Source organism: Ahaetulla prasina, chromosome 2, assembly GCF_028640845.1.
Source record: "Ahaetulla prasina isolate Xishuangbanna chromosome 2, ASM2864084v1, whole genome shotgun sequence".
Classification (NCBI taxonomy): Eukaryota; Metazoa; Chordata; class Lepidosauria; order Squamata; family Colubridae; genus Ahaetulla; species Ahaetulla prasina.
This window is the reverse complement of record NC_080540.1, coordinates 2801214-2824338: the sequence shown is the minus strand read 5'-3', so window position 1 is coordinate 2824338 and position 23125 is coordinate 2801214. Positions and strand designations below refer to the sequence as shown.

At 43.7% G+C, this 23125-nt stretch overlaps 1 protein-coding gene across 5 annotated transcripts in view; it reads right to left on the bottom strand.

The window, feature by feature from the left end:
• The window catches only part of LOC131192698 (zinc finger protein 665-like), a 39261-nt gene continuing 16136 nt past the window's right edge, over positions 1-23125 (bottom strand). Inside the window, exons 1-5 of one of the 5 annotated variants that reach the window (XM_058172111.1) lie at positions 13024-13112; positions 11212-11320; positions 10956-11038; positions 6199-6325; positions 7-2599 (exon numbers count right to left, since the gene is read on the bottom strand). In XM_058172111.1, the coding sequence (XP_058028094.1) occupies positions 435-2599; positions 6199-6259 (2226 nt within the window). In that variant the 5' untranslated portion in view covers positions 6260-6325; positions 10956-11038; positions 11212-11320; positions 13024-13112 and the 3' untranslated portion in view covers positions 7-434. The other 4 variants (XM_058172112.1, XM_058172110.1, XM_058172109.1 and 1 more) reach the window with 4 other exon arrangements.

Genomic DNA, 23125 nt, shown 5'->3' with positions numbered 1-23125 from the left:
AACTAGAACGTTGTCCACCAAAGAATATATTTATTATAGTACTACAGACAGCAGAAGCAAAATCTAAAAAGGGAGGAAATCTCTCCTTATACACTCGCACAAACTAGAATATACATACGATTGTCAAAAATAATTGAATTAAGCATGTATGTGATGGGTGCCTTGGTTAGTGAAGTCAGATAGGGAATCCATGGGGCAATGGAACAGAGTTACAAAAATAATGATGTATTTAAGTGAACAATGTATTATATGAACATAGTTAAGTTTCTAAGGATATTTTTATGGCTTGTCATATATGGGCTTTGCTTGTCAAAGCCTTTGCTCACCACTCAGTATCTGTTCTCCTGGGCCTTCTGTGGCTGAGTGGAGAGGGTAATTTTGCCCCTGGGAAGGGGGTGGTTTTGCCTGTTCTAATCAATGCCATTTTTTTTCTCCTACAATCCAGGCTCTACGGATAAACTCTTGTGCATACTCTTATGAGACGCAAGCTGACTGCGTAACCTGAAACTCATTCCACACTCCATACACTGATACGGTTTCTCTCCGGTGTGGATCCTCTTATGAATCGTGAGAGATCCGTTTTCACGGAAGCTCTTTCCGCACTCTGCGCACTGAAATGGTTTCTCGCCCGTGTGGATCCTTTTGTGAGAAGTTAGGGACGATCGCATTGTGAAGGTCTTTCCACACTCCATACACTGGTATGGTCTTTCTCCAGTATGGATCCTTTTGTGGGAGGTAAGGTCACTGCTCCGCTTGAAGCTCTTTCCGCATCCCATGCATTCATACGGCTTCTCTCCTGTGTGGATCCTTTTATGGGACGTGAGATCACTGCTTAATCGGAATGTCTTTCCACACTCCGTACAGTGATATGGTTTTTCTCCCGTGTGGATCCTTTGATGAGATGTAAGCTGACTGTTCAATCGGAATGTCTTTCCACACTCCATACATTGGTAGGGTTTCTCCCCTGTGTGGATCCTTTTATGGGAAATAAAGCAACCTTCCTTACTGAAGCTCTTTCCACACTCTGTACATTTAAACGGTTTCTCCCCGGTGTGGACGCTACTATGGAAAATAAGAGAATTACTCTGGTTGAAACTCTTTCCACACTCCAGACACTGATAGGGTTTCTCTCCCGTGTGAATCCTTTTATGGAAAGTAAGGGAACTGCCTCTGCTGAAGCTCTTGCCACATTCAATACATTTATACGGTTTTTCTCCCGTGTGGATTGTTTTATGGCAAATAAGGGCAGAACTGCCTCTGAAGCACTTTCCACACTCCGTACATTTATACGGTTTTTCTCCTGTGTGGATCCTTTTATGGCTGGTGAGGTTACTCCTGTTTTTGAAGCTCTTTCCGCACTGCACACATTTATATGGTTTTTCTCCCGTGTGGATCCTCTGATGGGCCGTAAGGTGACTATTCCATTTGAAGCTTTTTCCACACTGCATACATTTGTATGGTCTCTCCCCTGAATGGATCATCTGGTGGGTCGTAAGAGAGTATCCCTGGCTGAAACTCTTTCCACACTCCATACATTTGTATGGTTTCTCTCCTGTGTGGATGGTTCTGTGAGACACCAGGGCTGAGCTGTCTCTGAAGCACTTCCCGCACTCCGCGCATTTATACGGTTTCTCCCCTGTATGGATCCTTTTATGGGAAGTAAGATGACTGCTGTTCCGGAACCTTTTCCCACACTCTGTGCATTTGTATCGTTTCTCTCCTGTATGGATAGTTTTATGGCACGTGAGCGAACTAACATTGCTAAAACTTTTTCCGCATTCCGCGCAACTATACGGCTTCTCCCCCGTGTGGTTCCACATGTGATACGTCAGCTGACTGCTCAACCTGAAGCTCTCTCCACACTCGATGCATGTATATGGTTTTTCACCTGAGTGGATCCTTCTGTGAGAAATAAGATGACTCCGTTGCCTAAAGCTCTTTCCACACTCTATACATTTGTAAGGTTTTTCTCCTGTGTGGATCCTATGATGGGAAGTTAGGTGACTGCTGCTCCGGAAGCTCTTTCCACACTCCTTGCATTGATAGGGCTTCTCATTGTGAAGTTTTGTCTGGGCATTAAGCAGGCTACTCTGCTTGAAGTTCTTTTTTCCATGCTCTAGATATTTATGCGCTCTTTTGCCTTTTTGTATTGTTTTATGGGAAGCAAGGTCACTGGGCTCACTGAGCTCCTCTCTAGACTCCGTGCATTTATAGGAATTCTCCCCAATGTGGGTTTCTTGATACGAAGGAGGAGGGAAGGTTTGCCTGCAAGACAATTCAGAGTTTGCGCCTTCATCGTGGTTGTATTCAGTCTCGGTTGCACACTGATTATCTAAGTCCAAGTTATTTTTTAATGTTGTCCTATGTAGTAGCCACGAGTTAGTTGCGTTTTCCGTGTCTTCCTGTTGGACTGAGGATTCAAGGACTTCTGCACACTGGGAAGGGGATGAATTATCTCCCATATATTGAAGGCGGTAGTCCTCGTGTATTTTTGAGCTACACTGATATTCAGAAGTCTCCTGTCCCACTTCTTCCTCCAACGTTTCTGACATCGCTATATCTAGTATCTGATCATACACAGTTTCCTGCTCATCTCCTTCTATGGGGGGAATGAGTGAGAAAAAGAAAAAGAGAGATATATAAAAAAGAAGTATAAATCTTCTAAGACCTTTCACACAGGAACTGGGTGGTGCACTGAAGATCAACTTCCATTAGTTAATCAGCTACTTCTAATGAAAGTTGATCAGCATCTGCAAGCTTCTCTTTCTTCATTAAAACTTATACAATGGTACCTTGGTACTAAACTGCTTTGAAACTCATCAAATTTGGTTCTCAATGCATCTTGACAGCAACGTTTTGTCCTGCTACTCACTGTTTGTTTGGTACTCAAAACACCCACTGGAACTTGTCATTCTCAGCTGCCTTATTATGCCTCACTACATTATTCTTTATGGAAAAAAATGTTTGCTACTCATTGTTTTTGGTACTCACCATGCCTCCCAGAACCAATTAACGATGAGTACCAAGGTACCACTGTATTAAATTGTGCTTACACAACTATTTCAGATGTTATTTCTCTGCTGCAGTATTTCCCACTCATTTGATGAACTGGCAATAAAATGTCATAAATAAATAAATAAACAAAGTACAGAATGGAAGAGGAAAGAAAAAAGGTAGCAATGAAAATATGTTGTAGTTAAAAGGATTGAGATGCCCGCGGACCTGGCAACAGAGTCAGTGAGGAGGCTGGGGAGGACAATGGGCCAATCCTGGAGTCAGGGGAAGGCCCGGACGAGGGCTCTGCATCAGAGGCAGAGGTGGGGCCAGGGCCATCTGGGAGCGATGCGCAGACTTCGGAGCCTCCAGAAGCAGACAACAGAGAGGCAGAGGAACAGAAGGAGCCTGTTCCTAGTGCACGCATGCAAAACAAGAGCAGCTGAAGAAAAAAGGACAACTCTGGAGTAAGGCCAGAAGATGATTGGCCCCATCCATAAGGCTTAAAAGAGCAGCAACGAGCCGTTGGGTTCTTTGCAGAAAAGCAATGTTGATTTCCGTGCTTCTTGTCAGCGTCTCTTGAACTTTATGGGGGTTTTGCCAAGAAAAGCCTTTGGCAGGTTGCCAAAAACATCAAAGGTTGGTGATAAGGCCGACAGACTGGTTATTAAGAATTTTGTTTTGGACGAAGCTGAGGATGAATTAATTCTCAGCTGTTTTAATAAAATAAGTTTGTTGAATTGTCTTTAGTAATCATTACTTGGGCCTTGGTCACAACAGGATTTTAGATTTTAGCCAGCTGGAGCCAATCAATAGAACATGAAACTGTTGCATCTTGGGAGGCTGAATTGGCAAGGGGAAATATTTATCCATCATTATTGTCAAAAGAATGAGGAAAGGTTTTTTTTTCCATAATTTGAAAACTCAGGACATTAGAACCACAATGTACGTATGTTGGATAGGCATCAACAAAGTTATATGTCCTGCAAGATCTCCAAGGGAACAGAGGGCAGAAGATTACGGTACAAATCTAAAAGTAACTTCTGATGAAAAAGGACCTTTGAGGTTCACCCGTAACAGTTAATTTGATATAATTTGATGGGGAGGAGTGAAAATCTATTTTCTGTGACTGTTGGGTCTGTATTCTCGTCCCTGAATCTTCTGCTTGTGCAATAATCATTTGTTCGACAACTTTGCACTGATTATGTCGGCTGGCGGCACCCAGGGGGAGGGCCTTCTCTGTGGGGGCACCAACCCTCTGGAACAAGTTACCACCAGGTATCCGTCAACTCCCTGATCTTCGGACCTTTCGACGCGAGCTGAAAACATTTTTGTTTCACCGTGCAGGACTGGCCTAGTGGGGTTTTAATAAGGGGTTTTATTGGTTTTAAGTTCTTCAACCAACTCTAAATTTTCCTTTTAAACTGTTCTTAAAAATTGTACTAACTGTCTTTACTTTGGCTGTAAACCGCCCTGAGTCCTTTGGGAGAAGGGCGGTATAGAAATTTGAAACAATAAATAAATAAATAAATAAATTATACGGCTCACCATATCATGAATGGGAATATAGACTACCAGGATTTCCAAAGAATGTGGACTAAATTCAAAAGGGGGAGAAGGAACAGGGACCCAAATGCAAAATACCGTATTTTTTGGACTATAAGACGCACTAGGAGTATAAGACGCACCCTAGTTTTTGGGGAGAAAAATAAGAAAAATGCTGATTGGGGGATGGATTGGCCTCTCGCAATACCCCCAATCAGCTGTTCTCAGAGGTGAACTTTAGCAACAGGTTCTTTGGTTGTGAGCTCTGTGCCTTGCTTTTTTTTCAGCCTCTGAAACCTCCCTTTAAGAGGTTTTTTTCAGCTTTTGAAACCTCCATTTCAGAGGCTGAGAGGGGCTACATTCGGTGTATAAGATGCACCCAAATTTTCACCCTCTTTTAGGGGGGGAAAAAGGTGTGTCTTATACTCCGAAAAATACGGAATACGAAAGACAAAGGACTAGCTGAGAGAAAAAGAAAGGCATGCTTGGATGGAAATGATGAAATCCAGAAAAAGAAAGAGGAGGAAAATTTCAGAGACAAATGACTACGTGGGGACTTTCTCTTGATTAGTTCTTACTTGCTTTCAAGGGCCTCTGGTGGCTCAGACTGCTAAGACAGTCTGTTATTAACACAGCTGCTTGCAATTACTGCAGGTTCGAGTCCCACCAGGCCCAAGGTTGACTCAGCCTTCCATCCTTTATAAAGTAGGTAAAATGAGGACCCAGATTGTTGGGGGCAATAAGTTGACTTTGTATATAATATACAAATAAATGAAGACTATTGCTTAACATAGTGTATAAATGCAAATTAAAAAAAAATCCACTTAATTGCTTTCAATTCCACTATGAACTCTAGGGAAGTAAGGGTCCTTACCCAGAGAAGTCACATTCCTAGTATTTTCCATCCTGACTTCCCCATGGAGGGATTTCTGCATGAAATCCAGCAGAGCCCACTCCTCCTGTGTGAAACACACTGCCACCTCCTGGAAGGACACGGCACTCTGAAAAGAAAACAAGAACATTCCGGCTTAACTGAGAAAACTCAAGAAAGTTTCGACGCACAAGAGCCCAGCCATAGGTATTACTATATATCCATCATGCTATTCCCTTTTGGGGTAAGCAACTTTTTCCAAAAAGGCAGAAAAGAAATGAGATGATCCCATTGATCGGGGCTGTCAAAGCACGGGGGCGGGGTCTAGATCCGGCCCACGGGGTGCTTAGATCTGGCCGGCGAGGCCGCCCTGGAAATATCAAAGGACCGGCCCGCGGTGCCTCTGCCAGCGAAAATGGAGCTTGGGAGGGCTGCACATGGCTGTCCCGAGCTCCGTTTTCGGCTGCGACCGGCCTCCTGCAACCCTTTGCCAGTGAAGGGCCGCGGTGTGGCTCAGGCTGTAAGAAGCCTGTTATTAACAGCAGCAGCCTGCAATTACTGCAGGTTCTAGTCCCACCAGGCCCGAGGTTGACTCAGCCTTCCATCCTTTATAAGGTAGGTAAAATGAGGACCCAGATTGTTGGGGGGGCAATAAGTTGACTTTGTATATAAATATACAAATAAATGAAGACTATTGCTTAACATAGTGTATAAATGCAAATTTAAAAAAAAATCCACTTAATTGCTTTCAATTCCACTATAAACTCTAGGGAAGTAAGGGTCCTTACCCAGAGAAGTCACATTCCTAGAATTTTCCATCCTGACTTCCCCATGGAGGGATTTCTGCATGAAATCCAGCAGAGCCCACTCCTCCTTTGTGAAACACACTGCCACCTCCTGGAAGGACACGGCACTCTGAAAAGCAAACAAGAACATTCCGGCTTAACTGAGAAAACTCAAGAAAGTTTCGACGCACAAGAGCCCAGCCATAGGTATTACTATATATCCATCATGCTATTCCCTTTTGGGGTAAGCAACTTTTTCCAAAAAGGCAGAAAAGAAATGAGATGATCCCATTGATCAGGGCTGTCAAAGCACGGGGGCGGGGTCTAGATCCGGCCTGTGGGGTGCTTAGATCTGGCCGGCGAGGCCGCCCTGGAAATAGCAAAGGACCGGCCCGCGGTGCCTCTGCGAGCGAAAATGGAGCTTGGGAGGGCTGCACATGGCTGTCCCGAGCTCCGTTTTCGGCTGCGACCGGCCTCCTGCAACCCTTTGCCAGTGAAGGGCCGCGGTGTGGCTCAGGCTGTAAGAAGCCTGTTATTAAACACAGCTATCTGCAATTACTGCAGGTTCGAGTCCCACCAGGCCCAAGGTTGACTCAGCCTTCCATCCTTTATAAGGTAGGTAAAATGAGGACCCAGATTGTTGGGGGGGCAATAAGCTGACTTTGAATATAAATATACAAATAGGATGAGACTATTGCCTTACACAATGTAAGCCGCCCTGAGTCTTCGGAGAAGGACGGGTTATAAATGTAAATAAATAAATAAAAAGGCTTGGGAGAGCTGCATGTTTTCACTGGCACCACAGGGTGCCAGGCCACCACAGGCACCCCTAACATGAGTGATGCTGAGCTAGCCACGCCCACGCTGGTCACTCCCCACCCCACCCACCAAGGTCAAACACAACCCTGAAGCCGCCCTCAATGAAATCAAGTTTAACTCTCCTGCCATACATACTGACTTCTGTGACCCTTCATGTCACGGCTTAGAACAATCAAGGCTATCACAAAATGAACTATAGCGTCAGAACTGCCACCTCACACTTGCCCTTCGCCAAGTGCCAGTCTGCCGTGAACTCTGGGGAGGAGAGGGAGGACAATTCGGGGTGGGAAGGGGTGAAACAGTTCATTGCCAGAGACACGGACTCAAGGTCAGACAGCTGGGAATGGAATGCAGCTGCACACCAGCCCGCATTTCAAGTGACTCGTCCCAAAACATCTCCTTTGAATTTGATTGGACAAGGAGTAAGCAATTGGTAGCACCTTAGAATAGAATAGAATAGAATAGAATAGAATAGAATAGAATAGAATAGAATAGAATAGAATAGAATAGAATTTTTATTGGCCAAGTGTGCTTGGACACACAAGGAATTTGTCTTGGTGCATATGCTCTCAGTGTACATAAAAGAAAAGATCATCAAGAATTCTAAGGTACAACACCTAATGATAGTCACAGGGTACAAATAAGCAATCAGGAACCAATCAATATCAATATAAATTGTAAGTATACAAGCAACAAAGTTACAGTAATACAGTCATAAGTGGAAGGAGGTGGGTGATGGGAACAATGAGAAGATTGATCATGATCTTTCTTGGGTTCTGAACAGAGGCATGCCTGACACAATATGTTCTGTCCTCCTTCGCCTCCGTCCGAGTGATGGCTTAATTAGCCAGCACTATCAGCTCTGGCAGCAGAATAGCCAGCGTCTGCCAAGAGCCTCCGTTATCTTCCACGACGCTGGTGAGTCACCCAGGAACAAACTTCAGCTTTTAGTTATTCAATGGATTTGCCTGTTACAAAGAGACACAGCAGCTCTCTCTGCCTTTTATATCCTGTGGGGTGTGGCTCCATGACTCAGCACTTCCTAGGCCTGCCCCACCCCTGCTTCTGTTGTTCCTTCCTCTCCTGCCTACGAAATCTAGGGTCCAACCAAGCCTGATTGCCGTCAGCTGGGTCTGAAGGCGTGGCCTGGGGAGGGAAAAGAGTCAGGGGATGGAGGCCTCGTTATTTTTTCCACCTGGCCTGCTTCTGGCTCCTGGAGCTGAGCCAGGGAAGCCGGTGCTCCCGAGGTAAGTCCTGACGGCCCTTCCCCCTCACTTTCCAAGTCACTTTCTGGCAGGAGGGCCGGCTCGGGGGGTGCAGACACAACACAATAGCTGGAAACTAAGAGCAAAGAGAGACACAACCTGGAATTAAGGAGAAACTTCCTAACAGTGAGGACAATTAACCAGTGGAACAACTTGCCACCAGAAACCGTGGGTGTGCCATCATTGGAGGTTTTTAAGAAGAGACTAGACAGCCACTTATTAGGGGGCTGGACTAGCTCCAAGATCCCTTCCAGCTCATCCCATCCCATCCCATCCCATCCTATCCTATTTATATTATTCTGAGGGTTTTTTCCAGAGTTACGCAGAACCAATATTGAATAAACGAAACCAACAAACAGCTTTAATGACATCTGTGCCATAGGTAGCATTCCCAGTAAAAACCAGTTGTGGTCATTATCACAAATTCAGGCCATTACTGTATCAGTTGAACCAAAGCAAAAATTTTGAATTAATTTCAAAGCCAGAAAACATCAACCCAACATTCTACAAACCTCTAATTATAATTATACTAATTATACTCTTAAGTATACTGCACGAATCAAGAAGAGGGCCGTGAAAATATTTACAGATCCCTCACATCCTGGACATAAACTGTTTCAACTCCTACCCTCAAAACGACGCTATAGAACACTGCACACCAGAACAACTAGACACAAGAACAGTTTTTCCCCGAAGGCCATCACTCTGCTAAGTAAATAATTCTCTCAACACTGTCAAGCTATTTACTAAATCTACACTACTATTAATCTTCTCATCATTCCCATCACTAATCTCTTTCCAGTTATGACTGTAACTTTGTTGCTGGCAATCCTTATGATTTATATTGATATATTGACCATCATTTGTGTTGTAAATGTTGTACCTTGATGAAGATATCTTTTCTTTTATGTACACTGAGAGCCTATGCACCAAGACAAATTCCTTGTGTGTCCAATCACACTTGGCCAATAAAAAATTCTATTCTATTCTATTCTATTCTGTTCTGTTCCGTTCTGTTCTATTCTATTCTACAAATCTCTAATTGCGGTAGTTCATACATTGTGGGGGGGACAAATGGCCAATTCTTATTAAAAATAACAACAAAAAAACCATTGTCTATTGCAAGGAATAAAATTGAGGAAACTATCCAAAACTGTGGCACCAGGATATGTGCACAGATCAAGGCTTTGACTGATAGAGGATACAGTGCCCGTATTTTAGTTTTTAAATAAAACCACTCATACTTTGAAACCTGCTTGGATAAGAACCAATACCACCATGGGAAAATTATTCCAGTATCTCTGATACTGAAAGAGATCCAGCCTACATTGATAAAGTTCTCTTAGAAGATCACAGAGAAGATAGGGTCTCTTGGATCTTTGATGCAGGGTGACCAGGAAATGCCAGATATACAGGCCAGATTAGGAAGATAAGAAACATACCCAAAGAAGGTAAGAGGCAGCCAGTTTTGTCAAGAAAATTGCATGGATCTTTCCACAAAGTCAACAGAAGTTAAGTCAATGTAATCATTAGATTTGCAGGTGTCGGTTGATAAAGCTTCCGGGATCCAGTCTTTCACTAAGATACCCTAAAGATTATATCTTGGCTATCTGTGATCCACTGAAGTACGTGGTGGATCTGCAAGTGTTTTGGGCAACGTCTCACCAAGTTGAACATGACACAGACAGCCGACACCAAGGTTTCCGGAATAGCAAAATACTGCAGAAGATAGGCTTAGGTTTCAGAAGGATCTTGACAGACTTGAACATTGGGAGCTATCTAACAAAATGAAATTCAACAGTGAAAAAAGTAAAGTTCTAAATTTAGGCAAGAAAAACCAAGTGCATAGGTACAGTATATGTGGTACCTTGCTCAATTGTAGTAACTGTGAGAGGGATCTTAGAGTCCTAGTGAATAATCAGTTAAATATGAGCCAGCCGTGTGCAGCAGCTGCTAAAAAAGCCAACACAGTTCTGGGCTGCATAAACAAAGGGATAGAATCAAGATCACGTGAAGTGTTAATATCACTTTATAATGCCTTGGTAAGACCACACTTGGAATACTGCATTCAGTTTTGGTCGCCACGATGTAAAAAAGATATGGAGACTCTAGAAGAGTGCAGAGAAGAGCAACCAAGATAATAAGGGGACTGGAGGCTAAAACATATGAAGAACGGTTGCAGGAACTGGGTGTGCCTAGTTTAATGAAAAGAAGGACTAGGGGAGACATGATAGCAGTGTTCCAATATCTCAGGGGTTGCCACAAAGAAGAGGGAGTCAAACTATTCTCCAAAGCACCTGAGGGTAGAACAAGAAGCAATGGGTGGAAACTAATCAAGGAGAGAAGCAACTTAGAACTAAGGAGAAATTTCCTGACAGTTAGATCAATTAACCAGTGGAACAACTTACCTCCAGAAGTTGTGATTGCTCCACAATCACAAGTCTTTAGGAAGAGTTTGGACAACCATTTGTCTGAAGCGGTATAAGGTCCTGCCTGAGCAGGGTTTGGATTAGAAGACCTCCAAGGTCTCTTCCAACTCTGTTGTTGTTATTATTATTATTACATATTGTAGATGCAGTTTTGATTTCTGCAATGGGAATTATTATGGTGCCCTCAGCTGTTTCATGAATTGGGGGTTTCCTTACAGCAAATCTTAGTTGCTGAGGTTTCTCCTACCTGAGCTGGAAGCTGAATTGCTCTTCCTGCTCCACTAGAAAAAGGAGAAGTTTCAAGAAGGTCCACCGATGTTGTACAGTCCCCTACAAAATAAAGGGAATGCAAGAACGATCGTTAACCATTACCGGAGCAGCTCAACAGAAAGCACCTTCCAGATTGAAGTGACCCCTACAAAACCAGTTCCTGAAGATAAAAGAAGTCAGACAGCTGGAATTCCTGAAAATATCTAGGGAAGGAAGAAAGGATAGTCATGTACCTGGTGAGATATCTTGAGCTTCCTCCTCCTGAGAGGTCTTCCTGAAGAACGTCACCCGAGAAGGAAACGATGCTTCTGGCCCACGTGGGTCCACCTGACTGGAGCCTCCCTGCATATGTGAAGACCCAAAAGAAAAATTAGGGGGCTGGATGACGGGAAAGGAAGATTTCTCATCTCATCTCTAAGTGGGGAGGGAGAAGGGTCTGGGGTTTTTTTTGACATCCATCCCGACAAGTTTTCTAAAGACAGAGTGAAATTCGATGGAAGAGAATTCTACTTGTTGAACTGAGCTTGGTTGTTTTCTTGCAGATGTTTCATGACCAAACTATGTTAACATCATCAGTGTTGGCGAGGTAGCACTGTAGCTACTGTAGCATTTAGCGCTGATGATGTTCCCTCGTTTGGTCATGAAACGTCTATCAGGGAAAAAACAACAACAACATTTTCTTGTATTATTATTATTATTTATTTGCATTTATATCCCGCCCTTCTCCGAAGACTCAGGGCGGCTTACAATATGTCAAGCAATAGTCTTCATCCATTTGTATATTATATACAAAGTCAACTTTCATTGCCCCCAACAATCTGGGTCCTCATTTTACCTACCTTATAAAGGATGGAAGGCTGAGTCAACCTTGGGCCTGGTGGGACTAGAACCTGCAGTAATTGCAAGCAGCTGCTGTTAATAACAGACTGTCTTAACAGTCTGAGCCACACTCAAGGACCCTATTAGAATTCTGCTGAGGACTTTTTAGTGTAACTAAGAATGATGCTTCCTGTACGGTGACATGTCCCCTCACCTGCTCCTCCGCCTGGCTCAGGAGAAAGCCTTCTTCTCAGGGCCACCGCCTGGGAGCTGTCCTCAGCTCCACATTCCCTCACCCAGTTGGCCATCTCCAGGGGTAGGGCAGCCAGAAAGTACTCCAATACCACCAGATCCAGCATCTGAGCCTTGGTGTTCCTTTCTGGCTTCAGCCATTGAAGGCAAAGGCGATGGAGATGACTGCAAACCCCTCGGGGGTCCCCCAGCCTCCAGGAAGCAGAAGCTCCTCAATGGCTGATCCTGATGGAGACCCCGGGGGAGAATTCCTCCTTCCAGGATGTCCCATCTGGCCAAGCCAGGCTCTCCACCCTTTTTGCTTTGCCCGCTACATCGTTGGCTTCCATCTACTTGAGAGAACCAAAAGCTTGGAAGTTCTCAGAAGCTGTGATGCTGGTCCTGACGGACAGTATCCTGGGAGAGTTCCTCCTTCCAGGATGTCCCGTCTGGACAAGCTTTTTTTTTTTTTTTCATTTGTCATTTCATTTCAATTTCATTTCATTTCATTTCATTTCCCGGCTCCCCACCCCTTCTGCTTTTGCCCGCTACATCGTTGGCTTCCATCTCCTTGAGAGAACCCAAATCTTGGAAGTTCTCGGAAGACTGTGGAGGTGAAAGGAAGGACCAGATCTGCTGGGAGACTTGGGGGATTCCCTAAAAAGGGGGTGGTCTTCCTTCCTTCCTCTCTCTCTCCCCCCCCCCCGCCACCCAAAAGGCCACCTGGCCTACCCACTCTCCTCCTTGCCTCCCCCTCCCCACCCCCGCCCCCTCCCCAGCCAGGGTCGGGCAGAGGGGTTTCTGCAGGAAGGATCGGGTCCCAAAGGGGGGGCTCCGCCTAATCGGGCTCCCTTCTTGCAGGCAGCCCTGGGCCCTTCTGGCTCCCCTCCCTCCTCTTTCTCCAGCAGAGGGAAGGCGGCCACCCCCCCGAGCAACTGGCAGGGGTCTTTCCTTCCCTCCCCGCCACCGATCGTGCAAAAGCCCTGCCGACCCACCTCCGGAGGGATCCGGATCGCCGCCCCGCTTCCTTCCCCCGGCTCCGTCCTTTCAGGGAGGCGCCCCCGGGATCCTCCCTTGGCCAAGGAGCGCCTAGCCAGGGGTTTAAAGCCAGGAAGTGGGGCGCCCTAGAGAGGCGGAGCCGCCTTGCCCCAGCGCCTCCTCTTCCTCCCGCCGCTGCAGCCACATCTGGCCAGCGGCCAAGGGCGCCCCCTGTCGGCCTTTCGGCGCCCCCCCACCACCACCACCCAGTTGGGTGAGCGGAGGGCGCCGCCTTGCAGATCTCGCCTTTCGCTTGGCCTTTGGGGAAGGGTGGGGGGGCTTCACTTAGTGCGGGGGGAGGGAGGGACGGGAGGGGAGGGGGAGCCGCCGGGATTCAAAGAGCCCCTTCCCCAAGATCCTCCCCCCCGCACCAATTGTGGGATTTGGTGGAGGGGATGCTGGCTTGGGGAGGGGGCGGAAGGAGCCCTTTCTTTCTCCTGCTTTTCTGAGACGTACAACGTGCATGTATCAAACCTGAAAAAGAAGGGGAGGGAGGGAGAAAGGGAAAAAGAGAGAAAAAGAAAGAGGGAGGGAGGAAGAAAGAGGGAGGGGGAGAGAGGGAGGGAAAGAATAAATATTTGGGATTTGTAAAGCAGTACTAGAACTGGGATTGGGAATACTGCACGAGGGTGTCAAAACTATTTCCCAAAGCACCCGAAGGCAAGACAAGAAACAACGGATGGAAACAAACCAAGGAGAGAAGCTACCTAGAGACTAAGGAGAAATTCCCTTAGGAGTGAGAACAATAAATATAGAATAGAATAGAAAATATGGAATGAATAGAATAGAATAGAATAGAATAGAAAATATGGAATGAATAGAATAGAATAGAATAGAATAGAATAGAATAGAATAGAATAGAATAGAATAGAATAGAATAGAATAGGAGAGGAGAGGAGAGAGAATAGAATAGAATAGAATAGAATAGAGAATAGTATAGAATAGAATAGGAGAGGAGAGAGAATAGAATAGAATAGAATAGAATAGAATAGAATAGAGGAGAGAATAGTATAGTATTGAATAGAATAGGAGAGGAGAGAGAATAGAATAGAATAGAATAGAATAGAATAGAATAGAATAGAATAGAATAGAATAGAATAGAATAGAATAGAATGAATAGAATAGAATAGAATAGAAGAGGAAAGGAGAGGAGAGAGGAGAGAATAGAATGAATAGAATAGAAGAGAAGAGAGAGAATAGAGAGAGAGAATAATATAGTATAGAATAGAAGAGGAGAGGAGGAGGAGGAGGAGAGAGAGAGAATAGAATAGAGGAGAGAGAGGAGAGGAGAGAATAGGATGGGATGGGATGGGATAGGATGGGATGGGATGGGATAGGATAGGATAGGATAGAGGAGAGGAGAGAGGAGGAGAGGATTGAATAGAATAGGAGAGGAGAGAGAATAGAATAGATAGAATAGAATGAGAATAGAATGAGATAGAATAGAACAGAATAGAATAGAATAGAGAGAATAATATAGTATAGTATAGAAGAGGAAAGGAGAGGAGAGGAGAGAGAATAGAATAGAATAGAATAGAATAGAATAGAATAGAATAGAGGAGAGAATAATATAATATAGAAGAGGAGAGGAGAGGAGGAGAGGAGAGAGAGAATAGAATAGAATAGAGGAGAGGAGAGAATAGGATAGGATAGGATAGGATAGGATAGGATAGGATAGGATAGGATAGGATAGGATAGGATAGGATAGGATAGGAGAGGAGAGGAGAGGAGAGGAGAGGAGAGGAGAGGAGAGGAGAGGAGAGAATAGAATAGAATAGAATAGAATAGAATAGAATAGAATAGAATAGAATAGAATAGAATTCTTTATTGGCCAAGTGTGATTGGACACACAAGGAATTTGTCTTGGGTGCAGATGCTCTCAGTGTACATAAAAGAAAAGACACCTTCATCAAGAATCATAAGGTACAACACTATTGACCTCACCCCATTCCTAAGAGGTCTATAAGGGGCGTGCATAAGACCACAAAACATGCCTACCGTTCCTGTCCTGTTGATTCCTTTCATTATATCCAATTGATATAATTATTACATACTTGTACTCATTTATATGCTTATATGTTATATAGTTATTTTCATGCTTATGCTTATATATACTGTTATGACAAAATAAATAAATAAATAAATAAATAATAATAATAATGATACTCATAGGGAACAAATAAGCAAGCAATCAAATCATATTAGGAAACAGTTAATATAAATTGTAAGGATACACACAACAAAAGTTACAGTCATACAGTCATAAGTGGGGGGAGATGGGTGATGGGAACGATGAGAAGATTAATAGTAGTGCAGATTTACTAACTAGTTTGACAGTGTTGAGGGAATTATTTGTTTAGCAAAGTGACGGCGTTTGGGAAGAAGAATAGAATAGAATAGAATTTTTTATTGGCCAAGTGTGATTGGACACACAAGGAATTTGTCTTGGTGCATATGCTCTCAGGGTACATAAAAGAAAAGATACCTTCATCAAGGTACAACATTTACAACACAATTGATGGTCAATATATCAATATAAATCATAAGGATTGCCAGCAACAAAGTTATAGTCATACAGTCATAAGTGGAAAGAGATTGGTGATGGGAACTATGAGACGATTAATAGTAGTGCAGATTCAGTAAATAGTCTGACAGTGTTGATGGAATTATTTGTGTAGCAGAGTGATGGCCTTCGGGAAAAAACTGTTCTTGTGTCTAGTTGTTCTGGTGTGCAGTGCTCTATAGCGTCGGTTTGAGGGTAGGAGTTGAAACAGTTTATGTCCAGGATGCAAGGGGGTCTGTAAATATTTTCACAGCCCTCTTTTTTGAGTTAAATAGCTTGCCTCCAAGTTATGGGTGCTCTATCGTTGGAGTCTTTCAGTCCAACCCACTACCCAAGTAAAAGACTGTACCAGGGGTGTCAAACCCAATTTCATTGAGGGCCACACCAGGGTTGTGTTTGACCGCAGGGGGCCGGGGTGGGCATGGCTGGGGTGGTCAGTCACTTGTGTCGGGGAGGGGGGGGTGCGCCCAAGCAATTTGCCAGCGAAAACGGGCTCCCGAGCTCCATTTTTGGCTGTGACGGCCTCCTACAACCCTCTTCCAGTGAAAATGGAGCTCAGGAGGGGGCCGCCCCCAGATGTCCTGAGTTCAGTTTTCACTGGCAGAGGCACTGGGGCTGGTCCTTCCCTGTTTCCAGGACAGCCCCATGGGCCAGATCTAAGCACCCTGTGGGCCAGATCTGGCCCACCGGGCCTTGATTTTGACACCTCTGCTCTATACCATTTCAGACAAATTGACTGTCTAATCTATCCTGATCTTTATTATCCCGGCCTTCTCCTGCACAGTATGAATGGATGCCTTTGCCTGTATCGCTTCTGCGTAATAGAGGCGGCGGTCCCTGGGCAGCTGGGATGGCTTTCACGCCTTGGATGACCCAGCTGGGAGTATACATTTTTGTATACAGTATACAAACAGGTGGCTCAGGGGCTAGGACGTTGAGCTTGTCAATCGGCAGCTCGGCAGTTCGAATCCCTAGTGCTGCCATGTAACGGGGTGAGCTCCCGTTACTTGTCCCAGCTTCTGCCAACCTAGCAGTTTCTAAAGCACGTAAAAATGCAAGTAGAAAAAATAGGGACCACCTTTGGTGGGAAGGGAACAGCATTCCGTGCGCCTTTGGCGTTGAGTCAGGCCGGCCACATGACCACGGAGACGTCTTCGGACAGCGCTGGCTCTTCGGCTTTGAAACGGAGATGAGCACCACTCCCTAGAGTCGGCAACGACTAGCACGTATGTGCGAGGGGAACCTTTACCTTTTTATACAGTATAAAGAATATAGTTTTGGCATATTTTCTTGATGTTTTTCATTCATCCCTCTCAGGAACGCCCTCTACCTGATGAGGCAAAACAGCAAGACTTGGAGGGGCGGGGAGGGTTGCTTTTGTATTGATTCAATCTTTCACCCAACTTCCACAATTCTATCCCTGCCTGGACTCTGCAAGAATGTGCCACCAGGGAGCGCTCTCTGCAAAGCAATTTCGCCTTCGGAAGCCAAGTGAGCAGGCCCAGAACAGCCACCATCAGTCATGGGAATAGATTTAGCAGGGAGTGAGGATCTTTGCTAGAGTTTTACTACTCTAGGCAGGGACACTCTGTCTCTTTAACCCTTTGAGTGGTGATGGTTAAAAAAAGGAAACAGTAAATGTGGATCTTATTTTCCAAGGTGACAAAAAAAGACAATTCTGTGTATTTGAATAAGAATCATAAGAATAATATGATATATTATATAATATATATTATATATAATATGATATATTATATTATATATATGATATATTATATTATTTTCTGAGGTTTTCGCGGGTGTTTGTATGTAGGTCTTTGGTTATTCGGGTTTTCTCCTGCGTAAAATTGGAAGTGTCTTGGCGACGTTTCGACGAAGTCTCATTCGTCATCTTCAGGCTTCAGCTTCGTGCTTCTGGGAGCAATATGTGACTGCAGCTGTTTCTTCCTTTTTAACTGCTAGTGGGGGTTTGAACTGACTGGGTGGGGGCTTGGTTGTGCTCAGATTAGTCTGAGTTGCGACCAAGGACCAGAAGCCAGACCACAGCTGCAACATTAGCCATTTCAAACCCCTCCAATCCATACATGCAGCAGATTGACACCCACTATGAAGATGTAGCACGACCATGACCACGAAGCCAAACAGCAGCAGTGCAGCTCACCAGCTCAAATCCCCCTGCAACTCAGACTAATCTGAGCACAACCAACCCCCACCCAAACAGGACACACCCCCATCCAATCAGAGCACACACACACACAAAAAACCCATCCAATCAGAGCACAGCCAAGCTCCCATCCAATCATTTCAAACCCCCCACTAGCAGTTAAAAAGGAAGAAACAGCTGCAATCACACATTGCTCCCAGAAGCACGAAGCTGAAGCCTGAAGATGACAAATGAGACTTCGTTGAAACGTCGCCAAGACACTTCCAATTTTACGCGGGAGAAAATCCGAATAACCAAAGACATATATATATATATATATAGTGCATAAGCGCACAAACGTGCCTACCGTTCCTGTCCTATTGTTTTCTTTTCTTCTTCCTATATATATATATATGCTTATACCTCCTAATATTTACTCATATATGTTTATATACTATATAATCTTCTTGTATGATGTTGTGACAAAATAAATAAATAAATAAATAAATAAATAAATAATTAATCAGGGAACAGCAGGGTCAACACTTCACATAGTATTGCATACCACAAAGAGGATTAGACTCCCTGATGGGTCTATGTGTGTGGGGGGGTACATCTGGAGACTCCTAAAGAAGAGGAAACTGAGGGGAAATTCACGGCCTGCAATCCCAGGGGCTCCTCTGATGAAACCCTTCCTCATCTTTTGCTGGAGCTCAGGACATAATAATCTCATTGCGGTAATTAGGCTTGGATGTACATTTGGTGTGTGACTGGATCAACCTCCTAATTCAAAGGCAGATAGATTATGAGCATAAATGGAGCAGAAGTAAGGGCCGTGCATAAGAGCCCAAAAGTGCCTCCCGTTCCAGTCCTATTGTTCCCTTTCATTATATCAAATTAATATAGTTGCTGCATACTTTTACTTATATATGTTTTTCTTTTATGATGTATTGTTGTTTTATGTCGATGTTTACGTATACTGTTGTGACAAAATAAAAAATAAAAAAAGTAACCAAGACGTGATTTTTCTAGATAATCCCACTGAAAAATTGTATGCTGAAAGCCTGATCAGCCAACAGCCCGGCCTTTAAATGTACCTCATACAAGTATTGAACACCTGTTGCAAATCAGACTCAACTCTTGTTGACTTCATAGGTGCATCCATGCCGTTTTCTTAACCACAGAGTGAAACTTTCTTTCTTTCTTTCTTTCTCTCTTTTTCTTTCTTCCTTCCTTCCCCTCCTTTTTCTTTCTTTCTTTTTTTCCTTCTTTCTTCTTTCTCTCTCCTTTTTTTCTCTCTCTCTCTTCTTTTTCCTTTCCTTTCCTTTTTCCTTTCCTTTTTCTTTCCTTTCCTTTTTCTTTCCTTTGCTTTTCTTCCTTTCCTTTTCTTTCTTTCTCTTGTTTTCTTTTCTTCCTTTCTCCTCTTTTTTCTCTTTCTCTTCTTTCTTTCTTTCTTTCTTTTTCTTTCTTTCTTTCCTTTTTTTCCCTTCCTTTCTCTCTCCTCTTTCTCTCTTCCTTTTCTTTTTCTTTCCTTTTCCTTTTCCTTTCTTTCCTTTCTCTCTCCTCTTTTTTCATTTTCTCTCTCTTCTTTCTTTCTTTCCTTCTTTTTCTTTCTTTCTTTCCTTTCTCTCTCTCTCCTCTTTCTCTCTCTCTCTCTCTCTTTCTTGTCATGGTTCTCCCAAAGGTGCTTTTCCAACAGGCAACCGGACTTTCTGGTTCTTCTCAATCAAAGAATAAGATTAATTTTACAATTTCTCCAGAAAGTACGGTTGCCTCTTGAAAAAGCACCTTTGTCACGTTTATCCCTGTAGACTAGCGTCACCTGTGAAAGGACAGGCAGACAGACGCAGCAGGTAAACCAGGAATCTCCAATCTTGGCAACTTTGAGCCTGGCGGACTTCAACCCCCAGAATTCCCCAGCCAGCAAAGCTGGCTGGGGAATTCTGGGGGTTGAAGTCCGTCAGGCTCAAAATTGCCAAGGTTGGAGGCCCCTGTTCTAAACCCCCTCTCCCTCCTCCTCCTCCCTTCTTGGCCCGCCCCTGTCGTCAGGACGACCCAGCTGCCAATCAAACAGAACCGTTAGGCTGGAGGCGAGAAGGCTGGAAGAAGCAGCGATGGCCGTTTGTGGGGTCTGCCGGCACGAGGCTCCTGAGGGAAAGGCTGAAGGTAGCGACCCAAAGTCCAGATTCAAGAAAAGAGTGAAAATTAAATTAAATTAAATTAAATTCAGGAGAGGCAGCCGGGAAAGAGGCAGCAGCTGAGAGAACCGGGGAGGGAGAGGCGCTTTTTGGCTTCCCTCAGAACCAGCCTGAGGGGAAAGTTTCCCTCCAAGGAAGTTGAGGATCGGGAAGAACCCAGCAGAAAAGGGGGAAGAAAGATAAAATTAAATCGAACAAAACTAGAAAACAAAAACCGAAAAAAAGATTTTTAAAAATTGAGCTCGGTGGGAAAAAGAGTGACCGTTGAGACACATGAGCATTAAGATGACAGAATTAGAGAAGTCCGCCATAAGCAAATATTTTGGAGAGATCGAATGTATAGTGAAATTGGATTTTAATATATAGTGAAATTGGATTTTAAGGAATTTAGTATATAAATTGAATTAATAAATAAATAAATAATAATAAGTAGATAGGGCCTATGGAAAATGGATAGTTAAAATGGAAGATGGTTTTTATTAATTTCTAAACGAGTTGAAGGGATTTGGTAATTTATAGTTTTATTGGGAAGCTTTTCTTTACTAAACATCTCCCTGGAGGTACAAAAACCGAACTAAAGACCATGTGAAGTGTTAATACTTTATAATGCCTTGGTAAGGCCACACTTGGAATACTGCATCCAGTTTTGGTTGCCATGATGTAAAAAAAGATGTTGAGATTCTGGAAAGAGTGCAGAGAAGAGCAACAGAGAGGATTTTTTTAATTTATTTACATTTATATCCCGCCGTTCTCCGAAGACTCAGGGCGGCTTACATTGTGTAAGGCAATGTAATTAGGGGACTGGAGGCTAAAACATAGGAAGAACGGTTGCTGGAATTGGGTAAGTCTAGTTTGATGAAAAGGAGGACTCAGGGTGACATCATAGCAGTGTTCTAACATCTTAGGGCAGGGCTGGGCAACTATGGCCCCTTTATGACCTATGGACTTCAACTCCCAGAATTCCTGAGCCAGCATGCTGGCTCAGGAATTCTGGGAGTTGAAGTCCATAGGTCATAAAGGGGCCATATTTGCCCAGCCCTGTCTTAGGGGCTGCCACAAAGAAGAGGGAGTCAAGCTATTCTCCAAAGCACATGAAGGCAGGACAAGAACCAGCGAGTGGAAACTATTCAAAGAGAGAAGCAACCTAAAACTAAGGAGAAATTTCTTGACGGAACAAATAATCAGTAGAACAACTTGTCTCCAGAAGTTGTGAATGCTCCAACACTGGAAGTTTTAGAGAGTGGACAACCATTTGAAATAGTATAGTTTCCTGCCTAAGCAGGGGGTTGGACTAGAAGACCTCCAAGGTCCCTTCCAACTCTGTTATTCTATATTCTACCAGTATATTCTAACTTAATGGCCAAAGTTTTAAGACTTTTGAGTATTGAATCCGAGTCACTTTTGGTCTCTGTATTGGAGAGCCAAAAATATCCCACTTCACCTCCCTGATTCCTTCCCAACACGTTGTTTCCCCCCCCCCTTCTCTATACTGTAAGAGCACATTTCTGGGTAGTTATTTCTAGATTTGCTCCCTAAATCATTTTGCTGCGCTCTCCTATAGATCTTGCAGGACGTATTACGAAAGGCATTTCCAAATTAAAACCCTGTCAATTTATAAAGATTCTTTTGACTCCTTTGCCAATTAATATCGTTAATTATTATTTATTATTATTGTCAGGCTACCCCCGACGGCAAATAGGAAAGAATTCACCTTGACTCCATTTGGAATGGAAACAAGTACTTTTACTTTTACAGTCTGGTTAGCAGCCAAGCAAAGCTGGAACTGAGACAAAATATGGCAAACATATCATATGCCCCCAATTGTCCCTCCTCCTCCAGGAGGTCAGGCTGGTCTGGTCCAATGCCAACTCCTTCACGGCCCCTCGTGGTAATCTTCTTCCACAAGTCTCTGGATGTCAGTCAACTCAGGAATGCAGTGTCGGTTAGGAAAGCGCGCGCTGATAACACTCAATCATTAATCACCCCTCCTCCCAGTTATGTCAGCCGACACTAATAATAAGCTCCTTTCCCTTACCCCGGACGGTGGTATGATTCACCTCATGATCCTAAGAGTTTATAATACAGAAATAAACATTTTACATTCTATCTACTGATATAATCATTTAAAAGTAAATGAAGAGTGGAGTGGAGGCTGACATTCGGCCCTCCTGCAACAAGGACGTCAGTCCTAGAAAGAAAAAAGAGAAGTTAGGGTTTGTCAGGATATTTTTTATAGAATTGTGCTATTTTTTCCGAGGCATGAACATCTTCTTTGTTCACCCATTCAGCTTGGGATAACGGAAGTGTTTCCAAGAAATAAGATATTGAATTTTATTTCTATGTTTTCTTGAATCTAAAATTTCTTTTATTTCAAAGTGTTGTTCTCCTCTATGAGAATTGGTATAGGAGGGGTGTATGGTTAGGACGGAAAGTAGATGTGTTCAGGTTTCAGCAAACTGACATGGAAAACGGGTGGATTCTCCTAAGTGTTTTTGGTAAATCTAGTTGTACCGTCACAGGGTTGATGATTTTTACTATTGGGAAAGGTCCCACATATTTGGGTCCAAGTTTTTTAGATTTCTGAGTGGTTTGAAGATATTTGGTGGAAAGATAAACTTTATCGCCTACTTGATATTTGTTCTCAGGGGACCTTTTTTTATCTGCTTGTTTTTTATGCGCACGGTGAGCGTCGTCGATCGCCTTGCGAGTCATTTTCCATGTGCTTTGTATTTGATCTATCCATTCTGATAAAGAGGAAACAGTAGTTTCTTCCTGTGGGAGTTCTGAGATAGGAACAAAATCTTGGCCTGAAGCTATTTTAAAGGGAGTAAATCCCGTGCTACTATGAATTGAGTTGTTGTAGGCAACTTCAGCAAAAGGTAAGAGATCAGCCCAATTATCTTGCTGGTAGTTAACATAACATCGGAGATATTGTTCTAGTACAGAGTTCGAACGTTCACAGCTTCCATTAGTTTGAGGATGATGGGAGGAGCTTAATCCTTGGGCGGAACCAATGAGTCGTAAAAATTCTTTCCAAAATTTAGAAGTGAATTGAACTCCTCGATCTGAAATGATGCGATCAGGCACTCCGTGAAGTCTATAAATGTGTTGTACGAACAACTTTGCTAGAGTCTTTGAGGAGGGTATTTTTGAAC